We start from the raw sequence: 22424 nt of genomic DNA, 5'->3' as shown, positions 1-22424 counted from the left end.
TGCACAGCATATGACACAGAGAGAGAGAGAGAGAGATGGGGTGGCACAGAGTGGAGAGATGGACTGCCTTCAAGTCGATTCTGACTTATGGCGACCCTACATATAGGGTTTTCATGTTAAGAGGTATTCAGAGGGGGTTTACCGTTGCCTTCCTCTGAGGCTGAGAGGCAGTGACTGGCCCAAGGTCACCCAGTGAGCTTCATGGCTGTGTGGGGATTCGAACCCTGGGGTCTCCCAGGTCGTAGTCCAACACACCTACCATCATCTTTGGCTCCACCCACCAGTGGCGGTGAGTTTTCCTGTGAATTTACAGCCCTTCACAGAGAACAGGTTCCCCACCCTCCTGCATCCATCAATATGGCCTAGATGTTGCTACATCACAAAAACTCTTATCTACCTTGGCTTGTAGGCTAACAGTCTTTGTCTCTCTTTCTCCCTCTCTGATACTGGGAAGCTGTCATGGGGTAGAACAGCTGCTTGGCATGCGTAAGGTCCCCAGGTTTGATCCCTGGCATCTCCAGGAAGGTCTGGGAATGTCCCCTGGTGGAAACCCTGGAGAGCTGCTGCCAGTCAGCGTAGACAATACCAAGCTAGGTGGGCCAATGGGCTGACTCTGTGTAGGGCAGCTTCCTATGAACTCAGGTATGCAGATTAGGCAATACTGGGATAGATGGATCAGTGGTGTAACTCAGTATGAAGCAGCTTCTTATGTTCCTACTTACTAGGGTAGCATATTGGGTTATGCATGGGGCTCCCCCCCCCCCGTAGGGCTCACCTTTTTATTTTTTTATGTCTTGAGAACCAACTGAACTATGACTTGATTTGCTGCCCTGGGCACCTGCTGGAAGGAAGGGCAGGATATAAATCAAATAATGAATAAATAAATTTGTCTTTCTGGGTTTTTTCCCAGCACCTTCACGGCAAGAGACTCTGCCACCCATTCACCGGACATCTCCTTCCTGTCATTACTGATCCCTTGGTGGAGCGGGAGATGGGCACAGGTAGGCACTCAGCATCTCTGCCTGTAGAAGCTGGGCGTGTGATTGACGTTGGTATTGGGTGTAGATATTTGTTCTTGGGGATGTTCCCCCCCCCCACTCACATTTTCACACCATCTTTCAGGGGCTGTGAAGGTGACCCCAGCACACAGCCATGCCGACTACGAACTGGCCCGTGGACATGGCCTGCCATTCATTTCAGTGATTGCAGAAGATGGCACGATGACGGCAGATTGTGGGGAATGGCTCCAGGTAAGCATGACCTTTTAAGGGACAACCATGCTAAGTGGAGCGTTCAGCATTTCTGATTGTCCAGAAAATTGTGTGAAGAGCTGTTGCAGTCCCCACCACATCTGGAGATTCATCCATCCATATCTGGGCTGGCCCAAGGGACACAGCTGCCTAAGAGAGCAGATTGGAGGCACCATTAACAGGAAGGAAGCAGTTTAATTAGTTAGTGAATGATGTTGATGGTGTTCTTATATGAGAGACGCTATTTGGATTTCCTGATAAAAAGTTTTGGGCGAAGTTCAACGGTTACAGGGTCCAGCTATCGTGCATGCATGTGAAAAAAGTGAAGTCCATGAAAACGTGTCATAATAAAATGGATTCCTTTTTTAAAGGTAGCACAAGACTGTATGATTGGTAAGGTATTACTCTTTCAGGGGCTGCACAGATTCCAGGCCCGAGAGAAGCTGTTGGCTGCTTTGAAGGAGAGGGGCCTTCATAGGGGTGCAAAGGAGCATCCCATGGTACTCCCTCTTTGCAGGTAATGGTAGAGAATTTACTTCCAAATTTTATATCACTCTTTGCCCATCTTCTCCTCCTGTCCCCAGCCCTCCTCTTCCACCTCCTCCATCTTCATCTTCATATCATTATTAATATTATGATTATTCACCTGACAAACAAGGTGCTATACGGCAGGGGTTTTGTATATTTTTTTTCTTTTACATGTATTGAATTGTGGTAGCCTATGCCTCTGAGCAATAAAGATATTCATTCATTCACTCTAATACTAACATCATGATGCTCAAGGATTTTAGCTTTAGAAGGTGGAAGGCAACCTGGGAAATGGAATGAGGTAACCTTTTGTCCTTCCTTTCCCTCCACAGCCGCTCTGGGGATGTAATTGAAACCCTCTTGAAGAACCAGTGGTTTGTGAACTGTGAAGCAATGGCTCACAGGGCCTTGGAGGTAACTTCCTAAAGACTTCAGCTTTGCTAGGATCATCCAACATAACCCAAGTTTTAAAGCATTGGGGGGAGCGGGGACCAAGCATGTCTTAGACTGCAGCGATCTTTTGCAATCAGATTTAGCAGACATTCATGCTTACCGTGGTAGAATTGCTATATGATATGTCCCATTGTTGCCTCAAGATATAGTGATGTCCACCAACTTGGATGGCTTTAAAGGGCTGTTACACCAATTCATGGAGAATAAGTCTTGTTGGTGGCTACTAGTCACAATGGCTATATGCTGCTTGCGGGATCAGAGGCACCGTGCCTCCGAATACCAATCACTGTAGAACAAGAGCAGGTACATTTTTTTGGTTTTGTGCTCATGTCCTGCTTGTATTCTTCTGGATGGCATCTCGTTGACCACTGAGAGAACAGAATGCTGGTCTAGATGGATGTCTAGTTTGTTTCAGCCGGTTATTGTGCTCCATTTGGGAAATAAGGCTTTACCTCATCTTCTAAGATCTCAAGTTACCCTAAACTGAATTAATCAGGGGTATCCCTTTCTGTCTTAAGGCTGTGGAATCTAGACTCTTGAAGTTGACCCCTAAATTTCATGAGAAAAACTGGAGGACTTGGCTCTTGAATACCAGGTAAGAGGATGGTCCTGTCTCTTTGATCACTTGTATCCTCCTTTTCTTCTCTCCAAGGCTTGACTGCGTCTCTTAAGACTGTCTAATTGGGACCCTTATTAGCGAGAGCCAGTTCAAATAATCTGTGTTGCAGCATCCACTACATTGAAAGCTGCCTTCTACTCTCAGGCTATTTGTTCATCTCGCCTGTATTGTTTACTCTGGATTTTTTTTAAAAAAAATCATAGGACCCCTTCATGGTGCTCCATTGTCTCAAGCAGGGGTTTTACCCGTCACCAATATAGCTGCTTAATTCTGTTTAACTGGAGATGCCAGGGATAGAACTTGGAGCCTTCCGAATGTAAAGCATATGCTCTGACCACTGAGCTGTGGTCCCTCCCCCTGTTGCTAGAGTCAGAAAAAGAGACTTTGGCTCTGATTCTATACTCACTCACCTGGGTGATTGACCGTCACTGGGACAGCAGCACTTACCTGACCTCCTTTCACCCACCATTTGCACTGTCCTGACCTTGCCACCGTATCTCCCCTCTCTCTGTTGGTAAGCAGCAGTGATGCGGGTGATGGGAGGTCAGGTAAGCACCACTACCCCACCCTGCTGATCGCTACTGCCTGGTTGTAAGCCCCATTGAACTCCATAGGACTTACTAAGGTGTTCCTATGACACCTCCCTCTTGCGCACGGGAGGTGCTGCTTTTGCAGCATAAGCAATGGCACTCATAGCTTGCACATCAGAAAAAGAGGGAATAATGATTCCAGAAGCATTTGGCTACACCAGCCTTTCCTAGCGTGGGTGCCCTCCAGACACAGAAGTCTTCTGTTGAGCAAACAGTATGTACAGTTTGATAACTAACTAAAAAACAAATGTTTTGGACTACAAGTCCCATCATCCCCACCAAACATGGCCAGTGGTCAGGGATTATGGGACTTGTAGCCTAAAACATCTGGAGGGCACCAGGTTGGGGAAGGCTGAACCATTTGATCCAGCAAGGCTTGTGTTCTTCAAATTTGAATGGTGTCATTTTGATTATTTATCTCTCTCTTAGGGACTGGTGTATTTCTCGCCAGCTGTGGTGGGGTCATCAGATTCCAGCCTACTGGGTCACTGTTTCTGAATCACCAGACTCAAGGGAAGTGAGTTTTTGCCTACTTTGCCTCAGTATCAGGCCCTTTAGCAACTGGTTGGTGGGGTTGGAGTTGGGGAGCAATCCTGGGCTCCTCCAGTTCCAGCTTCAACATGACTTGAATTTCATCTTTATTGCAGCAAGAGGAGAGTGATGGATTATGGGTAGTGGGCAGGACAAAAGCAGAAGCTCGGAAAAAAGCAGCAGGCATGCTGGGAAAATCAGAAGAGGATCTAAAGTTGATGAGAGGTAAAGTAACAGCAGATACTTGCACTGGGAGGATGCCACACGTCTGGGCTAATGCAGGGAAGTGCTTGAAATGAAATGCAGTAGCCTGTGTAACAGAACCAACCTAACGTTGTTCTCCATATCGCATCCCTACTGTTCCTTTCTATCCAAGTCACTTTGAGAAATTGCTTACATGCGAAATATTTGACAACGGTTCTATACTGCAAGGAACCCTTGCAAAAACCATAAATTACAGGTGAAGTGAGGACCATCGAGATTGGGACCTTGACATGAAGGTTGTAGGGGCTTTAACTTCTCCAGATCAGCCACCGTATGCCTTTTTGTTTTCACTAGATGCCGATGTCCTAGATACTTGGTTCGCATCTGGTCTCTTCCCTTTTGCTGCATTGGGCTGGCCCCATAAGGTGAGTAAACAGGCAGTTGGAATCTTAACAACATCAGAAGAGTCACATGTTCCCCATCCCTGGCCTAGGGGAAGAGGGCAATACTTACTTACCTACACACACATGCCACTCACATGCTTGCGTACATACAAACACACCCTATCCATTCTTCTGCCTTCACCCTTTAAGACAGGGTGAAGGATGAAGGGGTTTCCAACTGCATAACGAGTGTAGGCCCCCACTGCCATGGGAGAAGGCAGCTATAGACAAGATTATTCCCAAGGCCCTAGCACAGGGATGGGGAACTTGTGGCTCTCCAGATGCTGTTGGATTCCCAACTCTCACCAGCCCCAACCGGCATGGTCAGTGATGAGGGGAGTTTAGTCCAGTAATGTGGTTTCCCACCCCTACAGTAAAGGCAACATGTCCTGCTTCTTGTTCACTTACCACAAGCAGCTGCCCACTATAGCGATGAGGTTTGGAGCTCGTGAACAGCAGCCAGAATATTTGAAATGGGAGACACTGTAGCACTCACTTAATCCTTTTTGTGCTAGTAATGTTTAATTAACCTTTGCATCAGAGGGATCTTTATTATTATTAGTTATGCACTTGTAGTCTTTATTGAGCTTGTCTTCACAATAAACCTTTGAGTTGGGTTAATATTCTTCCCATTTTTCAGTTGGGCATTGAGTGAATGTTTCAAGACTACCCAGTGAGTTAATGGCTCAGGAGGGACTTGAATCCAGTTCTCCCAGGTCCATATCAAATGCTCAGCCTCACTGAGTGTTCTCTTGCTCAGGAGACTGATAGAAGAGCAGAGGGAAGGAGGAGGAAATATTATAGATCTGATGAAGGTTGTGTGGTGATGTCACTGGGCATCTTTCTCTTCTCCAGACAGGTGATCTCCAGCAGTTTTATCCCAATAGCGTTTTGGAAACTGGGAGTGACCTTCTGTTCTTCTGGGTGGCCCGGATGGTTATGCTAGGGAAGGAGCTGACTGGAGAGCTACCTTTTTCTCAGGTATGGACTGAATGCTAAAAATCCTGTCCTTCAGTTACTGGGAAGATCCATTGCCCTAAGACAGCCTTTCCCAACTAGTGAGCCACCAGATGTTGTTGGACCACAACTCCCATCAGCCTCAGCCAGCATTGCCATTAGTCAGGAAAGATGGGAATTGTGGTCCGACAACATCTGGTGGCCCACTAGTTGGGAAACGCCGCCCTAAGAGAAGCAAAGTGAGTCTAACTATTCATACTTACAATGTACTTTCTGATCGTCAACCAGATCTTGGCCACAATGTGAACACAACCCTTGAAGGGATAATTGCAATTGGTCCCTCACAATCTGCATTTTATTAATATTTATGAATTAAATATTAAGTTCTCTTTGGATTCTAGTATTCTGCCTTTCTGACCTTCTGAGTCAGAAAGTTGGTGTGACAGGAACTTAATTCCCAGATGGTTAGATTTTTATTGATTTTGATTAATCCCCACTACTTGTCTTATTATTTTTTAACTGACTGCTCCCTAAGATTCCCCTCTATGATGCTTCTTTGTGGCTGCTAGGGCTCCTCCAAAGTTTGTTCCATTTTTTAAAAACTAAATTTATTTATTGCATTTATATACCACCCCATAGCCAAAGCTCTCTGGGCGGTTTACAGCAATTAAAAACAAATATACAAATTTAAAAACACATGCTAAAATGCCTGAAGAGGAAAGTTTTGACCTGGTGCCGAAAAGATAACAGTGTTGGCGCTAGGCGCACCTCGTCGAAGACATCATTCCATAAATTTAATGATTAAAATGATTTAATATAGTGTTGATGGGAAAGCCTTTTGGAAGGCAGCCTTGAGAAATTCCTGTCACACTGCACCCACTTTTACACTTTGGCCACACCCATTTTGACATGTGCCCACCCAAGAGTCAATGTGGCCCTCTGACTAAAATAGGTTAACCATCCCTACTGTATGGAATGTGCAAATTTATTCAGGTTATATCTGGGTGCAGATTGCATGAAAAATTGGCTGGCACAAACATAGCTTCTGTACACAGTGATAAAGTTTAGTACAAATGAATGCCGTATTTGGGATAGGGGTGTGATTGTAGGTCCAGGAAGAAGATTATTAGCAGAACTATGTCTGTCTGTCTCCCTCAGGTTTTCCTTCACTCCATGGTCCGTGATGCTCATGGCAGGAAGATGAGCAAATCTCTTGGGAATGTGATAAACCCACTGGATGTTATTTACGGGGCCCCTTTGCAGGTACTTCTTGTTCTGAGGGCTAGAACAAGGCTTTCTCTTTACCACCTGTAGACCTTTACATCCCATTTCCGAGGCCCCACTTGTCAAAGACTGTGGCCCTAGTGTTTTCCTTATCCCACCAGCTGCCACAGTACACCTTCACTTAAAAGTACTTGCTTTTTCTAACCCTTTTCCTTTCACTGCTGTCCCCATTGAATTTCAACTTGTTCCTTTAACTATATTTTTCTACACCCAGTAATGGGATATAGGAATGGGACCAACAGACCCAGAGGCTTGTATCTAGGAAAGATGTTGTAACTTAGTAAAGCATATGATATATCATACAATCAAACCAAGTATTGTTAAATAACCAACCTGCAAGTAGATCTGTTATAATTTAATGATGCAACATAATTGATTTACTTGGTTAGTTATTTAACAATACTTAGTTCGATAATTGCTTAAATGTTACTGTTACTTTACCTCTTACTGTTGTTTCAAAGTTGTGGCTGTAGACTTGCTCTACTTCTCACCCCTATGCAAAGCTAATAGCCAATTTCCCTTGTTAATTCACAGGCAGGACTTCCCTTGAAGTCTTCTTTCTGGTCAGGGTCTCAATGAAAGGATACAAACTAGAACAGAGTCTCTCAGGTGTCACTCACATTGGACTCCACCTCTTGAAATTGCTCTGTCACTTTTAACAGGCTTGCTTCAACTCTCATTTGAAGTCTTCCTTTTGGTCAGGTACTTGAAGACCAACTCTTAGCTACAAAGGTGTCACAGTTGCTGCCTCTGAAATCTTGTTTCTCAATGCCAACTGCCTGCTGCTGTCACTCTATCCAGAAGCTATCCAGGAGACCTGCCTCTGGAATGTCCCTTCCCTGGTTGTCTTCCCTCAGCTTCTGCCTTCAGTGATTTTCAGCTTACTTTCTGCCTCTTCCTAGGATCTTCCTGGGTTCCCTTCACAGTCCATGAAAGACTGCCTGACTGAACCCGAGCAGTGCTGTTGCCTACCCTTTTATATCTTCCAGGCAGAACTCTTTGATCAATCATTGGGCAGAGAAATTCCAAGTCTTCATAGGCCCACATCTGAGGACCAATGGTTTTAAATGGAATGTCCACTAAAGGACCTATCACAATTTGACCCATCTGAATCCTTTTGACCAAGATAAAAGCTGGGCTTTACTTTCAACTGTCATAACTGAAAATCTAATAAGCAGAGTCATTCTTGTTGAAACTGTAGCAGCATAGCTGGTTCTTCTCAGAGTGGCCCTCAGCCCTCATGCATTGTATCTTTTCTGGCTTCACTCAGAAGTGACCTGCCAATTTATCTCCTCACATTTAACCCTTTACAGAATACGCTTAAAATGATTTTATTATTCTATTGCTTAGAAACTTGGCTAATTAAGTGCTGTATAAATATTATTAATTTATTATGTTAATTTAAACTTTTCCTCACAGTGTAACCACTTTTTCACACACATACTAAACACTCACTCCTCAGAGAAGATTCCTGGGCTTCAGTTGCAATCTTCTATCCATTTACCAGGGAGTAATTCTTACTGAAGTTATTGTTACTTACTTCTGCATACCCATGTCTAGGATTGCATAGTTAGAAACTCATTTACATCAATAGGTCTGATTTCTCAAATCTTCTCCCACACTATCCTCCCCATAGTCATATATTGTGTTCCTATGTGACATAGACAAGTTAACCATGAGGCTTGGAGCTGATCTACACCTGGACAATACCATTTCAGATTGCTGGGGGGGTGTAATTGTATGGCTGTTTCCAACCAGTAAAAGGCCCTCACTGCTAGGAAACTAGCATGTCGGGGATAAATGTTTTAGCTATCCTACCTGACATGCTAACTTTCTAGGTGCAGGATGGGTTCACCTCACCTCAAACTAATAGCCCCCCCTCTCCACTTGCAGCCTGAAATGATGCACTCTGGGCAAAGCAATCTCATGTGACCCTGCTGCATATATAGATCAGTTTGTACCAGAAAGAACAAGGAGCTTGCTGCATCCACTTGGGTGCACAATCTGCTCAAATTCTTACTTTGCACTTTTAGGCAGCTTTCCCCCCAAGATCTCTTCTATAACTAGGAATTTTAGACACCTGCTTTAAAAGTAAATGTTAAAAAGCTGAGGTTTCTTGGATGTCAAATTCTACAACAGATTCTGCATGTGTGGCATAGAGCCCTAGTGGGAAAAACTCTAGAGAACCAGTGGTGATTTCCCCATTATCTCTGGCTTCTTCTCTTCCTGAATGTGCCCTCTCATTTTCAGACCCTACAGGAGAAGCTTCAAAATAGCAATTTGGATCCGAGAGAGGTTGCTATTGCTATGGAAGGCCAGGTCAGTTCTCCCGACCCCCCCATGTGTTTATGTGGCTTTTCTGTACACTCACCCCCTTCTGTCTTTGTTCCTTTCCAGCGGAGAGATTTTCCTCAAGGAATCCCTGAATGTGGGACGGATGCTCTGAGGTTTGCTCTTTGCTCCTATAATGCCCAAGGTGAGAAGCTGGAGCTTTCTCCTTCATTTCCTAAGGGACCTTTTCTGTAAAATAGATGAAGTTGTACAAGGAGAAGTGGCTGGAATGGGATACACAGTGTTTTCTAGGTGCCCTGGTTCCAGTAGACCCTACCACAGAAAGGGTTACACTTGAACCACTGGTGATTTTGATGTGAAATTTACCTTGGGGATATCCACGAGCAACGTGTGGATGAGCTGCTCATTGTGTATCACGTCTGCATCCCATCCTTGCATCCCACCCCTGCCCCGCCCCCGCCTGGCCTTTGGATGAAGGGAGTGTATCCTTGCTGTTTTATTCTCAGGTGGAAGAGGTCATTTTTGTGCTGGTTGAATTATTATTTTTTCACAAAGTTTTTATTAAATTACACACTTGATACTATTTATTGCATATTGAATTGATTTGTAATCTGTCCTACAACCGTCTGTTCTAGGATGGGATATTAAATAATTAATTAATTAAAGAAGGTGTTTTCAAAGGCTGTAGTGTAGAGTGAATAAAGGATAGCTCTTCTCACAGTGGTGAGGAAGCATAGAGAAAAGCAGCACGTTTATTCCTTTCTGCCAGGAAGTATTTTGTTGTGGGAATAAATTGTGGTTACTTTGAAAAAAAAAGAAAAAGATATGAAGTTACCTTGAAGTTGAAGCAGGGAACTAGCCAGCTTAGCCGGAATGGCGTACAAAGATCTTTTCTTCAAGGCCCCTTGATTGGAGGGAGGCTGTAGCTCAGTGGCAGAGCATCTGCTTTGTGCGCAGAAGGTCCCCGGTTCAATCCCCAGCATCTCCAGGTTAGGACTGTGTGAAATCCAGGAGAACTGCTGCGAGTCAGTGTAGACTAGTGAGCTACATTGACCAGTGGTCTGACTTGGTGAAAGGCAGATTCAGTTTAGCATTATAACATGGTTAGGTGTGGATTTGGCTGACTTGAAAACTGAGGTCTTTGATGCACGTGCACACCCTGCTTCAGGTGACAGCATTAATCTAGACGTGGCTGCAGTGGAGAATGCCTGTCGCTTCTGCAACAAGGTGTGGAATGCCCTGAAGTTTACTTTGGCAGCTTTGGGAGAAGGATTTACTCCAGTGGATCCAGAGAAGGTAAGCGTGTGTGTGTGTACAGAAGATGTTTGACGGTGGTGCTGTCTGCTTTTAAGCTGGGTAAAAGTGAGATTGCAAAACAGAGACCTCCTGATGAAATACACAAATGATCTTCCTTTTTTTAAGTGGGAGCATTCATACCTCTCTAAATAACATAGACTAAAGTGGAAAACACTTAACAGTCCAATTGTAGACTTGTTGACTCAGGTCTGTTCCACCAAATTCAGTCGGATGTACTTTAGAGTAAAACCCTCTGCAGGCATTCAGGGACAAACTGTGCAGAGTGTTTGTGCTGGCGTAGGGGAGAGCACACAAGCCTGCATGCTCATTCATGTAATGCTAAACTATGGTTTGCCATTAACATCTGATCAGGCCATAGGATGGAGGAATGACCCCAGGGAGGCTTAAGAAACTTTCAGAGCAGTGCAGCAATGAAACAAGCTGCCTAAGATTCTTAGGGAATATTTTACTGTGATGTTTTCCAAGAGCCATCTATTGAAAATACGGGACTGTGTATTGTAAGTAGTAAATGATCCTGTCTTAGGGCTACTAGTACATTTTAGGTATGTGCCACAAGGAGCCAAGACCCATTATTCCCTTCTGTGCATAAGTGGTTATGGGGTCCCTGAGCATGCTATAATGCATTTGTTAGTCCTTAAGGACTCTTGGTTTTTGCTGCAAGAAACTTAACATGGCTACCCCTCTGGAGACTGTGGATAACAATAACAAATGCATGTGTTAAAACAGCCTTCCCCGATCTGGTGCCCTCCAGGTATTCTGGACTAAAACTCATATCATTCCTGATCATTGGCCATGTTGGCTGGGGCTGATGGGAGTTGTAGTCCAACAACGTATGGAGGGGACCTGTTTGTGGAAAAATGGAAATGGACTGCCTTCAAGTCGATTCCGACTTATGGGCGACCCTATGAATAGGTTTTCATGGTAAGCGGTATTCAGAGGGGGTTTACCATTGCCTTCCTCTGAGGCTGAGAGGCAGTGACTGGCCCAAGGTCACCCAGTGAGCTTCATGGCTGTGTGGAGATTCGAACCCTGGTCTCCCAGGTCATAGCAGTGTGTTAAAACATGCTCACAAGTTTAACATGTATGTAGAGGTGTGCTCTAAAAAATATTACGTGAATCAGTCTTTAGGGCTGAGGATTTTTTAATTCTATGATCCATCTCGTACCTTTTCCAGTGCTAATTCTGTCTCATGCTTCTTCTGTGTATGACTGACAATTACTTGGAGTGGTGAGGGAGCAGGTTGGGAGAAGGGGACAAATTAATGCCCAGGGCATAGCCTGAAGTAATGTGAATTGCTGAAGCATAGTGGTTTGGGTTTCGTCAGTACCTGGATGGGAAACAGCTAGGAACCTGGGCTGCTACTGGGAGGAAGGGCAGGATATAAATGTAATAAATAAATAATGATAAATAACCACATGCATTTTGCCTTGAGTTATATGTGAAAAGAAAGGTGGGATGTACATTTTAACAAATCAGAGCTCTGGTGCTATGCTGATGCATCTTCCTTCAGGTCTTCCCTAGCTTCCCAATGGACCAGTGGATCCTCAGCCGTCTCTATCACACAACAGAAGATTGTTCCCGAAAGTTTGAGGGGTGTGAGCTACATTCTGTTGCCTCTTCGATCCGTCTTTTCTGGCTGCACGATTTCTGCGATATTTACCTGGTGAGCTTCCTGCAGGTTCAGATTCCAGCCACCTCTGGGAATGTGATGAGCATGGCTAGATCTTAGCCTAAGAAGCAAAAAACTTAAAACAGGTTGAGATTGAGGAGGTGTGCATAGTCAAGGGAGAATGATGGGGAACTGGAGTTTTCTGTGAGATTTTCACTGGAGGCAAGGCTTGAGTAAGGCTTGAGTAAATAGGGTACTCCTTATGTTAAAGCAGGAGTGAGCAACTTTGCTTTCATTTCTTGTGGGTGGCAAGGGTGAGGCAAAAAGAGGGAAGGGGATGGCAGAACAAGAGAGATGAAGAAAGAGAGAAGAGATCTCCCACCCAATTTTTGCTCCAGCCCCACACATGGCTAGCATGTGGCCCCCAACAGATTACCCTCAAGTAAAGGGGATGCTGTCCTCTGCAAGAAATGTTTTTCCCTAACCCTGTTCCTAAACATTCACAGATGCACAGAGCAGGAGTGGGAGTGGGGAACAGGCCCTCTGTATGTTATTAGATTACAACTCCCATCAGCCCCAGCCATTGTGGCCAATAGTGAGGAATGATGGGAGTTGTAGTCCAGCAACATTTGGAGGACTACAGGTTCCACATCCCTGCTACAAAGGTGAGTCTTTGGAAAGCACCCCTCCTCCTTCCAGATTTCTATTATCTTTCCACAGGAGTCTGTAAAGCCGGTGTTGAGGAGTGGGGATCCAGCTCGGCTACTATCCACCCATCAGACCTTGCACAGCTGTGTCGACCTGGCTCTGCGCCTCCTGTCTCCCTTCATGCCTTTCCTCACAGAGGAGTTGTGGCAGCGCCTTCCTAAGGCAGACTCCCAGTCTCCTCCCAGTATCTGTGTGGCCAGATACCCCAGTGCTGAGCACCTGGTGAGAGCATGTCTGCGTAGCTAAAAGAGAGAATTGGTTAAGCTATGAGAAAGGCATTTCAAGGTGATTTGGGGCTCACTTACGCACTTTTCAAAAGAAATTATACAAGTTTACTTTGCAAACCTTGGAGTAAAAACAGCTGCTGTGGGACTTTTTCTGAATATCCAATAATGTAGAAATTACAATAGTCTTGTATTCCGCTTCATTCTAGTAGGAAAGATGAAGATCTTCTCATGTTTTCCCTTTCCCTTTGTTTTTAGGCTCATTGGTGTCAGCCTGAGGAAGAGGCAAACTTCCTGTTAGTACAGGAAGTTATTCGAGCGGTGCGGGCCCTGAGGGCAACTTATCAGCTGACCAAAGCTCGGCCGACAGGTGAAACCTGTTCAGTTGTCTGCCGTATGGGGAACGGTTCCATTTCCCACAAGGGTTCAAGGGCTCACCAAAAGTTGCATCTGGCACTTTCACTGTAAAAATTTCAGCTAATGCTGAAGTATCTATTTATTGTGGCCCTTGACATTTGAGGTGTGTGTCTTCAGGACCCACCCTATTCCGGTGATTGTAATTTGATTTAACTGTTTTTAATATTAAATGTTAAACTGTTGTAACTCACCCTGGGACCTGCTGGTGAAGGGCTGGTAATAAATGTAGTAGTAGAAGTAATAATAGTAATAGTAATCCGTACTTGTGGCCCAGGGGAAGGCTTTGGAACAACCCCTAGGTAAACTGTTACATAGTCCTTCTTCACAGAGTGGTAGGTTGCATCCATGTGCCCACTTGGTCCAGCACCCCATGCATTCCACACATTAGCTGAACATGTGGCAGGGGAACAGCACCAAATGTGCTAGCCCCAACTTAATATCAACATGGCTCCTCATGGCTCTGCATTTGGCAGAAGGTCTGAAGGAAGATCCTCCGGCTGTACTCATGGGGGCTCTTCCAGGCTATTGGAAACGCTTGATAATTGGGGTTGTTGATCATCTTCTACTCTCCATTCAGACATTCTGCCGACTGCACAGAGGTCATGTGGTGGAATCCTTGGGTACGTTAACAGAGGGCAGGGGTAGGGAATCTTTTTTGGCCACATTCCCTCATGAGGAACCTTCAGGGAGCCAGCATGCCAATGGTGGGTGGGGCCAAAGACAAAAGTGGGCGGAGCAATGAATGTGAATCTTGGTTTTATACAGTAGGCTACCTTCTAGCCACGCACGCACGCACGCATGCACGCACACCTCTCCATCCAGGCAAGCAAGAGGAATCATCACAATTCACTTACACATTCTAGTCAGTCAAAAGCACTTGAAGAGGGCCCAGAGGAGTGTGGCCTGGGAGAGGGGGTAAGGCCTTGGAGGAGCCCAGAGGGCCCAAATAAAGAGCTCTGGAGGGCTGCATTTGACCTCCAAGCCTCCGAGATGGGGTGAAGCCAGCAGATGTGGCACCACTCCCTCCCCTCCCCACACTCAGTGAATGCTTGGAAGGCACTTGTGAAAGGGTCTACACCAGTTGCTTGCATTGTGTCATTCTCATGTAGCAGGTATTCCTGTTGTGTTGTTTTTACCATGATTAGAGGAATGATCTCCTTTCTTTCTTTATGAACCAGAGAGAATATACACACTTGTTGTCTTATCGGGACCCCCCCAATTATGACCTCCTTATATTATTCAGTGCTTCTTTGTTCTTAAGCAGTTACCCCCATGTGGTGAAAAGGCATCATTCTCAAAAAGCAAGATACAGCCGTCCCCACCCCATGAGGGCCTGCAGTTCTTATAGTGACAACCAATAAAGGAAAACATGGTTGCTGTTTTGAGAGAGAGTAAACTACACTTCGCTGAGGACAACAAATTGCAAAATTGCACCCTCTTTTCATTTATGATACATTATTCCCGGCATGATGGTAGTAACTGCATAGGAGAAGGATTCCAAGGAGGAGTGTCCATAATCATTTCTTTACATACAATTCTTGCCATAAGGTGAGAAATCCCTGATTCTTCTGCAGTGACTCAGACACAGATCCTTTCAGTAAGTGTTTCATAGACGTGCTTCTTTCTCAGTGTGCATTGTGCGTGCAAAGATATTGCCATCATAGGTCAAGATGCGGCCAGCAATGGAAATGAAGACTTCTCATCATGTACTATGTAGGGCAGGGGTGGGGAACCGCAGGCATGGGAGCCAAAGGTGGCCCTCCAGGCCTCCTTTTTTGGCCCCCAGGGCCAGCCCACACCCTTCACTGGCTCTCCCCAGCACCCTCAAGTACTTTTGCCTGGCTGAAATGCGTCCTTGAACTGCGACGATGCCCCTTATCTGCTTGGATGGAAAGATGTGTGTACATGTGGAGGTAGTAACCTCTGACTTTATGTGGCTGGAATGTAGCCTATTGTACAGAGATAAGAGCCACATCCGTTGCTCCACCCATGTTTGCCTCTGGCCTTTCCCACCACTGGCACTCTTGGAAGGCTGCTCACAAGGGATCATGGCCCTTGAGCTGAAAAAAGGTTCCCTCTTCCTGACATAGAATATATCTGGTGCCCCCCATTGGCTCATACCCTTGACTGTCTGAAGGCAGAATCTGTATTTTTAAACCTCTCTGTCTATCCCTAGTTTATCTGGTTTGCCCAGAGGCAGTTCCCCGTGGCATATATGAGACCTATCGAGAACCACTACAGACTTTGTCCTTGGCTGGATCTCTGAGGCTCCTCCCTGCTTTTGAGGGTGCAGAACTACCTGCAAGTTGTGTGGCTGCAAAGGGACATGATCACACTGCCATCTATATGGATCTGCAGGTAAGTCCCAAGCTGGGGCAACCCTTGGTTCAAGGAAACAGGTTCATGAGGAAAATATAGAAAGATGTTGACCAGGTGAAATGCATTGTGGGAAGATTATGGCCTCCTTTCAGGGAGTAAGTGCAGGGTTTTTTTTAAGTATCATGCACTAAACCAGCCAACCTTTGACTCTTCTTTTACCCTAGGGATTGGTTGACCTCCAAAAGGAGCTCCTCAGATTGGCATCTCGGCAAGAGAAATTGGAGCGGCAGTTGACAGACCTCACAGTACGGGTTCAAGGGGCCAGGTATCAGGAGCAGGTCTCCCTGAAAGCCAAATCAGATCACCAACAAAAGGTATTAGCTACTGTCTTTGGGAAGGGGTGGCTTTATTGGTATGCCATGTTAAGTGATAGTTAATGTTCAAGATGTAATGCAAACAAGCAGCGTGCTGGAGCATGCAGCTCAAAAGCCCCCCCCCCTTTGATCTGGATGCAACAAACCACAAACCTTGCTTGTTGCATTGTCTGAGCTCAGACTCGTGGCTCATTTTCCCCCCAAAGAATCCACAAGTGGTAACTCATGAATAAACCTTGGCTATAGCCTGTGGTTTGTTTGGAAAGAAACGAACCATGAGTCTTGTTTCAGATGACATGACAAGCCAAGGTTTGTGATTTGTTGATTGCAGTGCGGCCAGGGCAGAGACTTTTGAGCAGCATGTGCCATCACACTGGTCATTCACATTTAAACCACAGGCCTTTGGAACTGAAGGTTTTAAGGGTAGTGACTGAAGAGGATGCTGTATGTTATTGTTTTACTTGTATGCTCCTAAACTGGGTTGCAGTATTTTAAGAGTAATTGGTTTTAACATCTTAATAGTTTAATCCTGTTTTAATGCTGATTTTATATATTTATATGTTTTATATTTTTATAGGTTCTTAATGATATGTACCGTTTCAATCCGGTTTCAGGCCCGGTTTTGGCACCGAAACAGCCTTGGTATGATGACCTTTGTCAGGAGAGGGACAGGGGGAGTGTGACTCTGTTGATTCTCCTTGATCTCTCAGCGGCGTTTGATACCATCGACCATGGTATCCTCCTGGAGAGACTCGCGGAGTTGGGTGTCGGGGGCACTGCTTGGCAGTGGTTCCGCTCCTACTTCGCGGATCGTCACCAGAAGGTAGTGCTTGGGGGACATCACTCGACACCATGGACTCTCCATTGTGGAGTCCCCCAGGGATCGGTCTTGTCCCCCATGCTTTTCAACATCTACATGCAGCCGCTGGGTGCGGTCATCAGGAGTTTTGGAGTGCGTTGCCATCAGTACGCTGATGACACGCAGCTCTATTTCTCCTTTTCATCTTCCTCAGGTGAGTCTGTGGATGTGCTGAACCGTTGCCTGACCGCGATAATGGACTGGATGAGAGCTAATAAACTGAGACTCAATCCAGACAAGACCGAGACATTGTTGGTGAACGCCTTCCCTGCTCAGATGGTGGATGCTTACCCTGTTCTGGATGGGGTTACACTCCCCCTGAAAGAACAGGTACGTAGTTTGGGGGTTCTTCTCGACTCTTCCTTGTCTCTCGAGGCCCAAGTGGCCTCGGTGGCACGGAATGCGTTTTACCATCTTCATCTGGTAGCCCAACTACGCCCCTATCTGGACAGGGACAACCTCGCCTCCGTTGTCCACGCTCTGGTAACTTCAAGATTGGATTACTGTAATGCGCTCTACGTAGGGCTGCCCTTGAAGACAGTTCGGAAGCTTCAGCTGGTGCAGAACGCAGCTGCCAGATTATTGACGAGGACCAGTCGGTCTTCGCATATAACACCTGTCCTGGCGCGTCTGCACTGGCTTCCTATTTGCTTCTGGGCGAGATTCAAGGTGCTGGTTTTGACCTATAAAGCCTTACACGGCGTGGGACCTCAATACCTTGTGGAACGCCTCTCTCGCTATGAACCTACCTGCTCACTTCGTTCAGAATCTAAGGCCCTCCTCCGGGTACCAACCCATCGGGAAGCCCGGAGGTTGGTTACAAGATCTAGGGCCTTTTCTGTGGTGGCCCGAGTTGTGGAACAGCCTCCCCGAAGAGGTACGCCTGGCGCCTACACTTCCATCTTTTCGGCGCCAGGTAAAGACCTTTTTATGCTCCCAGGCATTTCAATCTTCTTGATCTTTTTTAACCTTTTAATCTGTATTTTTAATTTTTGTAGTATTTATTTTGTTTTTGCTGTGCTTTTTGTTGTTTGTTTGTATATGTTTTTGTGTTTTTATTATGATATATTGTATTTTATCTTGTTTGTTCACCGCCCTGAGAGCTATTTTGCTAAGGGCGGTATATAAATTGAAATAATAAATAATAATAAATAAATAAGTATACTTATTTTTATCTGGAAGCCGCCTTGAGTTCCAGTTTGGAAAAAGGGCGGGGTATAAATAAAGATGATGATGATGATGATGATGATGATATAATAATAATAATAATAATAATAATAATAATAAACATTAACATGAGGTGTGAACCAGGCCTTTGGAGGTCACCAAATAATAGTACATTAGGGCCCCGCTTACCTGCGTTCTGTTTTGCGGCGTTCCACTGATGCGGTGGCTCTCAATTAGGGGAAATTCCCCATTTTAAAGCCGATTTTGCGATTTTACAGCATTTTCGCGTCATTTTTGTGCGACGTGGCCCATTATAGTCAATGGGTTCCGCTTTACGGTGGGGGCCTGGTCCCTAACCCGCTGTATAAGCGGGGCCCTACTGTATATGGATATTTCCAAAGTACTTCATTTTTGTTCCAGAAGGCAATGGGGATTTTTTTTACACATTTTTTATTTTTGACAAAACAAGATCCTCATTATGATTTTTTGTGTTAATGTGGTTGTGTCTGTGTGCCTGTGTTTTGGTATTCAACCATAAAGGGTTTGGGGGGTGGGGTAGATGTCTATAGGATTATGTTGTAAATTCTAGTAAATGAAATAACAAGTTTGAGCCTGTGGGAAAATAAATATGTATTAATAACAGCCCGACCTTCCTTACCCTATCTGTAGGTGTGATGCATCAATCCACATGTTTTTACTTTCTCACTTTTGGCATAGATTTCCTTGCTCCATTCGGAGCTGGAGCGGATAGAACAAGCTATATCAACCTTCCAGAAGATGGCTGTAAGGCAAGGATTGTCTATTGATACGGCTGAGCAATGAGAACAGGCAGCATTAACCCTGTACTGGGGTAGCTGGATTAATTACAAGACTGAGGAGACTATACATTGGGGAAGAAGTTGGGAGTTCTCTGAGACATCCAACTGTGTGATGGAGCCTGTCTTGTGGCAAGGGGGACAGCATATGGACAGTTGGGAGTCACCAGCTGAATTCCAGAAGCATCAGTGGACTGACATGCTGAATTCACAAGTCTTAGAGCCTCCATGGAGGGGATATTTTCTCTCCCAACAGTGTTCATTGCTAACCTTTGCTGCTGCCACAAGGATATATAGTATCCTCATCCGGCCCCTGAGGGTCATTCTTCTGCCACAGCATAGTATGCTTGGATGCTGCATATAGGTTCAGATGTTCAAAATCTTTGCCAGGGAATATGTCTCGACTCTCTCCCAAGGGATGCATTCACACAGAGAGAGTAATGTGTAAGCCTGGCTGTCCACAGAGATCAAGTTGCTGTGATTGTAGAAAAAGCTACAGCTGTATCTGTGGCTGCCTGCCACTGAATTTTCCATATGTGCTCTAGAGCCTGTTGGGGCACATCATTTGGAAAAGATGTGAACATCTGAAGTTGTTTTATAATGGCTTGTTGCCCCCACAGATTAATAAAAAGAAAATGGTCATTGGAGTTGAACAAAGTTTATTTAAAAGAAACTGGCGTGTTTTTTTTTTGATACTTGTGATAATGCAAAGGGTTGGGTACGTCTCCACTGGTAAGGTTAACAATACAGATTTCAGAGACTCTTGTGTCAGGACAAAGTATAAAACATTTGGAATTTACATCTTCCTTTTAAAAGAATCTGGAAAGTTTCTTACCATCCTATTTTTGAAAATGCAACGTGGATTGCTCATATGCTTAATGCAGGAGAGACTGAGAACTGCAAGTGCTAAAAGAGGTGGAAGGGGGAGAGGGCTTCTGGAACCCACAGGGATGTTCTGACAAAGCACAGGATATCATATAGGTGATCAGGACCATGGCCAGCTCAAAACTTAACAAAGCTGAGCAGCAGGCACAGGAACAAGCAGAATGGAGGATTACTCTAGCCAACGGCTAGAGACCAGGGCTGTGGAGTCGGAGTCGGAAGCAATTTTGGGTGGAGTCGGAGTCGGTAGAAATGTACCGACTCCGGCTTCAAAATAAATTTTGATTGACAAATTTTTTAAAATATAAATTCAAAATATCAAAGAAGCTTCTCATGAAGTCAGCTGTAGTTGAGCATTTCACCATAACTCAAGATGGAAAACATTTTGTGTGTCAGTGTATGACATAAGACCCAGATGAAGACAAATGCTGTGATGCCAAGATCAACACATATTCAGGCAGTGATAAAAATGCTCCTATGAGAGCTTCCAATTTAAAAAGACATTTACAGCCCTTTCCAGGGCTGTGGAGTTGGAAGCAATTTTGGGTGGAGTTGAAGTCGAAGGTTTGGCGTACCGACTCCACAGCCCTGCTAGAAACGTTTGCAAGCTTAAGTAGACCTACAGCCAGACTTTTTTTGCAGACAGATTGTCAGCAGTGTTTTTTTCAATATCTGTGCCTTGCTTTGGAGGTCCCTGCTTCAATTTGGGGACCTTTGAAAAAATCCCACTTCAGCTTGGACAAGCCCCGAATCTGTCTGAAGCGGCCCCCTCCCCTTTGGAATTTGTCTGAATTGGTTGCTCATCCCTACTTTCTATCCTCCAGGCATTTGGCGCTGCGTCAGTTTCTCTTGCAAACCCAAAGTATCTGTTTACCATGAGTCTGTAATACCACAGATCATTTAGAACGTAGGGAGGCAATGATGAAGGTTCAAACCCAGAATCGGATGAGTGCGTTTGATGAAAAGTAATTTAAATTTTTTACAAAACCAGGCCACTTGGAATTCAAAACAAAAAGGAAGTGAAGATACTGGATTATTATCACCAACAACACCACTACCCACCCTTCACATGTAGGTCCCAGGGCGGGTTTCTGAAATTTTAAAAATTATCTCTACCCTGTGGAGATAGCATTTAAGTTATAGGGCTCAAGGAGTCAAAATTCATAATAATGAACATAATTTCCAGGACCTAGAAGGCAGACAGAGTGTTCCTCTTGACTTCAAGCACATGTTGTAGCTATAGGACAGGACCCTGCAGAGAGCTGCGCTGCAGAACGGAGAGTATTGAGCGAGCTTAGTGTGTGTGTTTGAATCTTTGCTAAGTTCTACCTTTCCTGCAAATTAGTCAGACAGAGACTGTTAGGCTTTAAAATAAGAAATAACTACTTTATTCTGGAAGTACATACTTGATAGGAGAGTCCTTACATCTGGCTAACTAGCTAAGTTGGAGCAGCAGACTCTGATCCCAGGGTCTGCCCTCATGCTGGTGGAGAGGGAGAGACAAAGGAAAGATGTCTGCTCCCCTCTTGAGAAAGAAGAAGAAAGTGGGAAGGTACTGAGATCAACATCCTTTGCATATCAGTCTAGCAGGAAGGAAGAGACAGCAGGAGATCAAATGAGAGGTATAGCCTAGCAACCAAGAGGTCTCCTCTCTAGCTACCCTTTTTAACCCCATGCATCCTCAACCCACAAGTTGGAGTTGAACCTCATACATTCCAACAGTAGCATGAGAACAAAGAAACAGGAACAGGGATTGTGTGTCCAGTTCAATTACACAAACAGTAGAGTAGCCCAATAGAAATTCATGGACCAAAGTTACTCATGTCCATTATTTTCAATGGGTTAACTCTGAGTAGAGCTAACATTGGATATAGCCCAAAGAATTTAGCCCACTGTTCTTCAACCTTGGCTCCCCAGATGTTGATGGACTATAACTCCCATCAACCCCAGCTAGCTTAGCCAATGGCCAAGGATGATGGCAGTTATGGTCCAACAACATCTGGCGACCCAAGGTTGAAAAACAGTGATTTTTTATCTATAGTAACAAAATCTCCGAACAAATCTGGGCAATGTGACTTCCATCAATTAAATGAGGGAAACTGTAAAGATGGGGAGGTTGGTTCACATCATAAGCAGTGAGCAGTCACCTATTGATATCTTACAAGTCATAGATACTTCAAGAAGCAGAGTGAGAAGCCAAATCCAAAAAGTGAAGTACAGCACTTTCCTGGTGCCTGTGCTAACCTTACTCAAATCAGTAAGTGCAGGAAAGACATCTAAGGTTGTAGCCAACGAAGTCCTACTTAGAGTAGACCAACTGAAATTAATAGACTTAATTTAGTCCATGCCTATTAATGTCAATGGGTCTACTCTGAGTAGAACTAACACTGGCTATAACCCCCTAATTTTTACCTCTCATGAGCTAATTTGGCTATGAATTAAAAAGTATTTTTGGATAATTACTTTCAAGAGCAACTAGGTAATCACAACTAGGAGGACAAAATGATAATCAGTTTTTGGTCTCCTAGGCAATAGAAGAACAGAAATACACAGCAAGAATCTGGTACAGGGCAAACCTCTGC

At 44.8% G+C, this 22424-nt stretch overlaps 1 protein-coding gene across 3 annotated transcripts in view; it reads left to right on the top strand.

The window, feature by feature from the left end:
• VARS2 (valyl-tRNA synthetase 2, mitochondrial) overlaps positions 1-19633 on the top strand; it is a 34432-nt gene extending 14799 nt beyond the window's left edge. For all 3 annotated transcript variants that reach the window (XM_061619181.1, XM_061619180.1, XM_061619183.1), the window contains 19 exons: positions 911-1001; positions 1123-1250; positions 1664-1767; positions 2111-2192; positions 2750-2826; positions 3870-3957; positions 4088-4196; positions 4530-4600; positions 5474-5599; positions 6734-6838; positions 9110-9178; positions 9257-9335; positions 10320-10447; positions 11979-12131; positions 12798-13007; positions 13268-13379; positions 15603-15784; positions 15970-16119; positions 18863-19633. In XM_061619181.1, coding sequence (XP_061475165.1) covers positions 911-1001; positions 1123-1250; positions 1664-1767; positions 2111-2192; positions 2750-2826; positions 3870-3957; positions 4088-4196; positions 4530-4600; positions 5474-5599; positions 6734-6838; positions 9110-9178; positions 9257-9335; positions 10320-10447; positions 11979-12131; positions 12798-13007; positions 13268-13379; positions 15603-15784; positions 15970-16119; positions 18863-18967 — 2169 coding nt within the window. In that variant the 3' untranslated portion in view covers positions 18968-19633. The remainder of the gene's footprint in view (positions 1-910; positions 1002-1122; positions 1251-1663; positions 1768-2110; positions 2193-2749; positions 2827-3869; positions 3958-4087; positions 4197-4529; positions 4601-5473; positions 5600-6733; positions 6839-9109; positions 9179-9256; positions 9336-10319; positions 10448-11978; positions 12132-12797; positions 13008-13267; positions 13380-15602; positions 15785-15969; positions 16120-18862) is intronic.
• Positions 19634-22424: the final 2791 nt, after the last annotated feature.

The sequence above is a fragment of the Rhineura floridana genome, chromosome 3 (assembly GCF_030035675.1).
Source record: "Rhineura floridana isolate rRhiFlo1 chromosome 3, rRhiFlo1.hap2, whole genome shotgun sequence".
Classification (NCBI taxonomy): Eukaryota; Metazoa; Chordata; class Lepidosauria; order Squamata; family Rhineuridae; genus Rhineura; species Rhineura floridana.
Note: the sequence above shows the minus strand (reverse complement) of the source record. Positions and strands in the feature narration are given on the sequence as shown.